Here is a 5,000-nt window from a genome sequence, read left to right as displayed (position 1 = left end):
TGTTGTTGATAATTTCACACCTAATGACACTGCCTTCTTCTACCTGTGACTTTTGAGGGCGAGGCAATTTGTCCGAGTAACACAAAAAGCTTTTTCATTGCATTAAGGTATGTTCTCACTGTACATCCTCATTTGAAAGGAAATTGTAATCAGGAATACCCAAAACTGCAGCAAAATGTTTAACACTTTGGTTTACTAAGTATACATTTATGATATATATATATATATATATATATACATATATATATATATATATATATATATATATAAATATAAAATATAAATAATAATATATTATATATATATAATATATATATATATATATATATATATATATATATATATATATATATATATAATATATGTGTGCGTGTATATATGTATAATATATATATATAATATATATATATATATATATATATATATATATATATTATATATATATATATATATATGTATAATATATGTATATGTATATATATATATATATATATATATATATATATATATATATATATATATATATAATTTTCTTCCCTCTAATTATCAGTCTTATCTAGGTTTTTGCATGTCTTTTTATCTTTATTTGTGAAAAATATATTCCTATCTCTCACTCTCTCTCTCTCTCTCTATATATATGTATATATGTATATATATATATATATATATATATATATATAGATAGATAGATAGATATATATATAAAGAGAGAGAGAGAGAGAGAGAGAGAGAGAGAGAGAGAGAGAGAGAGTGAGAGTGAGAGATAAGAATATATACTTCACATATAAAGAAACAAACAAAAACCTAGATAAGACTGATAATCAGAGGAAAATAATCCTGCAGTTAACCTCAATGACAAATATGACAATTTCCTGGGATTTCAACATAACACTGAAATTTATATGAGAAAGGCAATAGGTAGGACATTTTGAAAAGAAATGCACTACATAAAATACATAAAAAATAAATACAACAATAAGAAAAACATAGATATATTTTTTTAATTAGAGAAAGCAACCTCTAAAAGGCATAATGGTAATCATAGGATAATAAATCAAAATAAAGACATATTCTACACTCCACTAACTAGAACCACATGACACATCAACATAATACAAGCCATTGTATTAAAAAATCATCAAAATAAATCACAGGGGAATATTCATCCCCGAATCAGCTGTTAATTCCTTTGTAGTCAAATTTCACCTCTTTGAATTTTCCTTCTCCCTCTCTCTCCCTTCCTTCTTTCTCTTCCTCCTTTCTCTCTCCCCATCCACCTCCTCCTCCTTCATCATCATCATCATCTTCTTCTCTTTCCTCCTCCTCATTCTCTCTTCCTCCTCCTCTCTCTCTCTCTTCCTCCTTTCTTTTTCCTCATCCACCAACTCCTCCTTCATCATCTTCTCTTTCCTCCTCCTCCTCATTCTTCTGTCCTCCTTTTCCTCTTTCTCTTCCTCTCCCTTCTTCTTCTTCTTCGTAATTATTCCCGCCGAAGCCACACTCGCACACACGACAAAGGACGGGATCGCCTCCAGAACCCGACGTGAGGGGAAGGGAAGGCTTTTCGTGTCGCTTTTCCTCCGACGAGACAGATACTGGGGAACACGAGGACGGAAGGTTGAGGGTAAGGAAGGAAGGAAGAGGAACAAGGAAGGAAGGATAAAGGAGGAAGGAGGAGGAAGGTAATAGTGGCGGGGGGGGAGGGGAACTTAATCTCCATTTGGACGGGCGATTTCGCTTTTATTTCCCCTCGGAGCTGGACTCAACCGCGGGCAAATAATCCGCCATGGTCCCCCCTCGCCGTGGGTCTCGATCCCAGTACCTTCCACGTGCCGACGACGCGAGAATTTTTGTCATGGAAACCGGCCATCGTCGCGTCGTCTGCACCGCCTCTTCCCGCCATGACGCTCTGGCGCGGGGGATACGGGCGCTTTTCTTTTCCTCGCCTTTTGGGTCGAGCTTTGTGGCTTTTAGGTGGCTTGGCCTTCTTGGTGTTTTATTCTTATTAGTGGCTTGTTATTCTCGGCTTTAAATATTACTTTCTTAGCCTTTGGGGACGGCGAGAGGGGGATACGGGCGCTTTTCTTTTCCTCGCCTTTTGGGTCTCGCTTTGTCGCTTTTAGATGGCGTGTCTTTCTTGGTGTTTTATTCTTATTATTGGCTTGTTATTCTCGGCTTCAAATATCACTTCCTCAGCCTTTGACGCGATGGGGACGGCGAGAGGGGATACATTTTCTTTTCATTTTTGTCTCCCTCTTTTTTTCCCTTTTTGGTTTATCGCTGTTGTCATTGCATCACGTGCATGATTGCATATCTTGTTAATTCAATAATTTCTTGATGTATTTATTCATCTATCTCTCTTACTATTTATTCATCTCTCTCTCTCTCTCTCTCTCTCTCTCTCTCTCTCTCTCTCTCTCTCTCTCTCTCTCTCTCTCTCTCTCTCTCTCTCTCTATATATATATATATATATATATATATATATATATATATGTATATATATATATATATATATATATATATATATATATATATATATATATTTTACTCATCTATCTCTCTTTATTTATTTATATCTCTCTCTATTAAGTCATCTATCTATTTCTCTATTTATTCATCTATCTCCCTACTTATTCACCTCTCTCTCTATATATATATTCATTCATCTCTATCTCTCTATTCATTCATCTCTCTCTCTATTTATTCATCTCTCTCTCTATTTATTCATCTCTCTCTCTCTATTAATTCATCTCTCTCTCTATTCATTCATCTCTCTCTCTTTATTCATCTCTCTCTGTCTATTTATTCATCTCTATCTCTCTATTCATTCATATCTCTCTCTCTCTCTCTCTATTTATTCATCTCTCTCTCTATTTATTCATCTCTCTCTCTTTTCATTCATCTATCTCTCTATTTATTCATCTCTCTCTCTATTTATTCATCTCTCTCTCTATTTATTCATCTCTCTCTCTATTTATTCATCTCTCTCTCTATTTATTCATCTCTCTCTCTATTTATTCATCTCTCTCTCTATTTATTCATCTCTCTCTCTATTTATTCATCTCTCTCTCTATTTATTCATCTCTCTCTCTATTTATTCATCTCTCTCTCTATTTATTCATCTCTCTCTCTATTTATTCATCTCTCTCTCTATTTATTCATCTCTCTCTCTATTTATTCATCTCTCTCTCTATTTATTCATCTCTCTCTCTCTATTTATTCATCTCTCTCTCTATTTATTCATCTCTCTCTCTATTTATTCATCTCTCTCTTTATTCATCTCTCTCTTTATTCATCTCTCTCTTTATTCATCTCTCTCTTTATTCATCTCTCTCTCTATTTATTCATCTCTCTCTCTATTTATTCATATCTCTCTCTATTTATTCATCTCTCTCTCTATTTATTCATCTCTCTCTCTATTTATTCATCTCTCTCTCTATTTATTCATCTCTCTCTCTATTTGTTCATCTCTCTCTCTATTCATTCATATCTCTCTCTATTTATTCATCTCTCTCTCTATTTATTCATCTCTCTCTCTATTTATTCATCTCTTTCTCTATTCATTCATCTCTCTCTCTATTTATTCATCTCTCTCTCTATTTATTCATCTCTCTCTCTCTATTTATTCATCTCTCTCTCTATTTATTCATCTCTCTCTCTCTATTTATTCATCTCTATCTCTCTATTCATTCATCTCTCTCTCTATTTATTCATCTCTCTCTCTATTTATTCATCTCTCTCTCTATTTATTCATCTCTCTCTCTATTTATTCATCTCTCTCTCTCTCTATTTCATTCCCCCCCCCCCATTCCCCCTCCGAAGAGCTTTCTCCCCTAACTTGCACTAATTATTAAACCAATCACTATTATGTGTGAAGATGTTTTTATTTATTTATTCATTTATTTATTTAGGGTTTTGCCGGTAAAGACACCGTTCGTTGTTTCATGAGAGTAAGTTATTATTGATGGGAAAATGTAAAAGCATAATTACTCAAATTATAATTTATTGATTTAGATATGATACACAAACACAAAATATTTCTACTGCCGATGGCACTTTTTATCTTCTTATTTCACAAGATATATTCGCTATTCAAATAAATAAAGTCACTGTTCCTCTTTCTTACAGCTAAGACTTTTCAATGTTCATTTTCACCTCAAATTTTCTTTTCCAGAGATTCGGTACCAACTGCATCCGCTCCCTGGATCCGCCACAGTGATATGCCGGTAGTGAATCGGCATACACCCATAGTCCTAAAAAAAAGAAAAAAAAAAAAGAAAAAGAAAAAAAAAAAACACAAACCTAATGATAATACACCATAGCTAACACATTACCATCACCATATATCATGCCCCTATATCATCATCGCAGTCTATCAGTTCAGCACAAAGGAGAAACACAACATACCTTAATTTTATTTATATTCTAAAAAAAAAAAAAAAAAAAAAAAAAAATTGTTAGCAGCTGATGTGACAGTGTGACCCACCACTCGGGACCGTCACACTCAAGCTATAAGTCTGCTCGCTCTGCTCGTTGCTGCCAAAAAGGACCCTAGCCCTTGCATAGGCCTACTAGATTACCTAATCCAATGCAAACTGCAATGACAGTCACCACCACAAACTACTCGCTTGCACTGATTTACTTCTAAACTGCTCATTTGCCCTGTCATGAGTATTACCATTTGAGATGGCATGTCATTGTGTCTAATCACTAAAACAAACAATAGATTAACATAATTCTGTTCCCTGATATGTAATAGTTTATGTTTTATGAATCCACCCCCCCCTCCGTCAATATCATCATAATCATCATCATTATTATCATAATTATCACAGTTATTATTGCCATTATCATTATCTCTATCATTATCAATATAATCATTCTATCATCATCATCATGGTCATCATTATTGTTTTTATCACCACCATGCTTATCATCACTAATATCATCATCAACATCACTAATGCTTCACTTATCACATATACACATCGCCCACATAA

At 33.8% G+C, this 5,000-nt stretch overlaps 1 protein-coding gene across 3 annotated transcripts in view; it reads right to left on the bottom strand.

Annotated features, from left to right (window-relative positions):
- LOC122243695 (uncharacterized) overlaps positions 1-1,908 on the bottom strand; it is a 23,295-nt gene extending 21,387 nt beyond the window's left edge. For 2 of the 3 annotated variants that reach the window (XM_086534256.1, XM_086534258.1), the window contains exon 1: positions 1,823-1,908. In XM_086534256.1, the coding sequence (XP_086390382.1) occupies positions 1,823-1,903 (81 nt within the window). In that variant the 5' untranslated portion in view covers positions 1,904-1,908. The remainder of the gene's footprint in view (positions 1-1,822) is intronic. The other variant, XM_086534257.1, reaches the window with a different exon arrangement.
- Between the last annotated feature and the right edge of the window lie 3,092 nt (positions 1,909-5,000).

The sequence above is a fragment of the Penaeus japonicus genome, unplaced genomic scaffold (genome assembly GCF_977035675.1).
Source record: "Penaeus japonicus unplaced genomic scaffold, GWHDUDI00000001_assembly GWHDUDI00000040, whole genome shotgun sequence".
NCBI classification, from domain to species: Eukaryota; Metazoa; Arthropoda; class Malacostraca; order Decapoda; family Penaeidae; genus Penaeus; species Penaeus japonicus.
The sequence above is the reverse complement of the archived record's forward strand: the minus strand, read 5'-3'. Positions and strand labels throughout refer to the sequence as shown.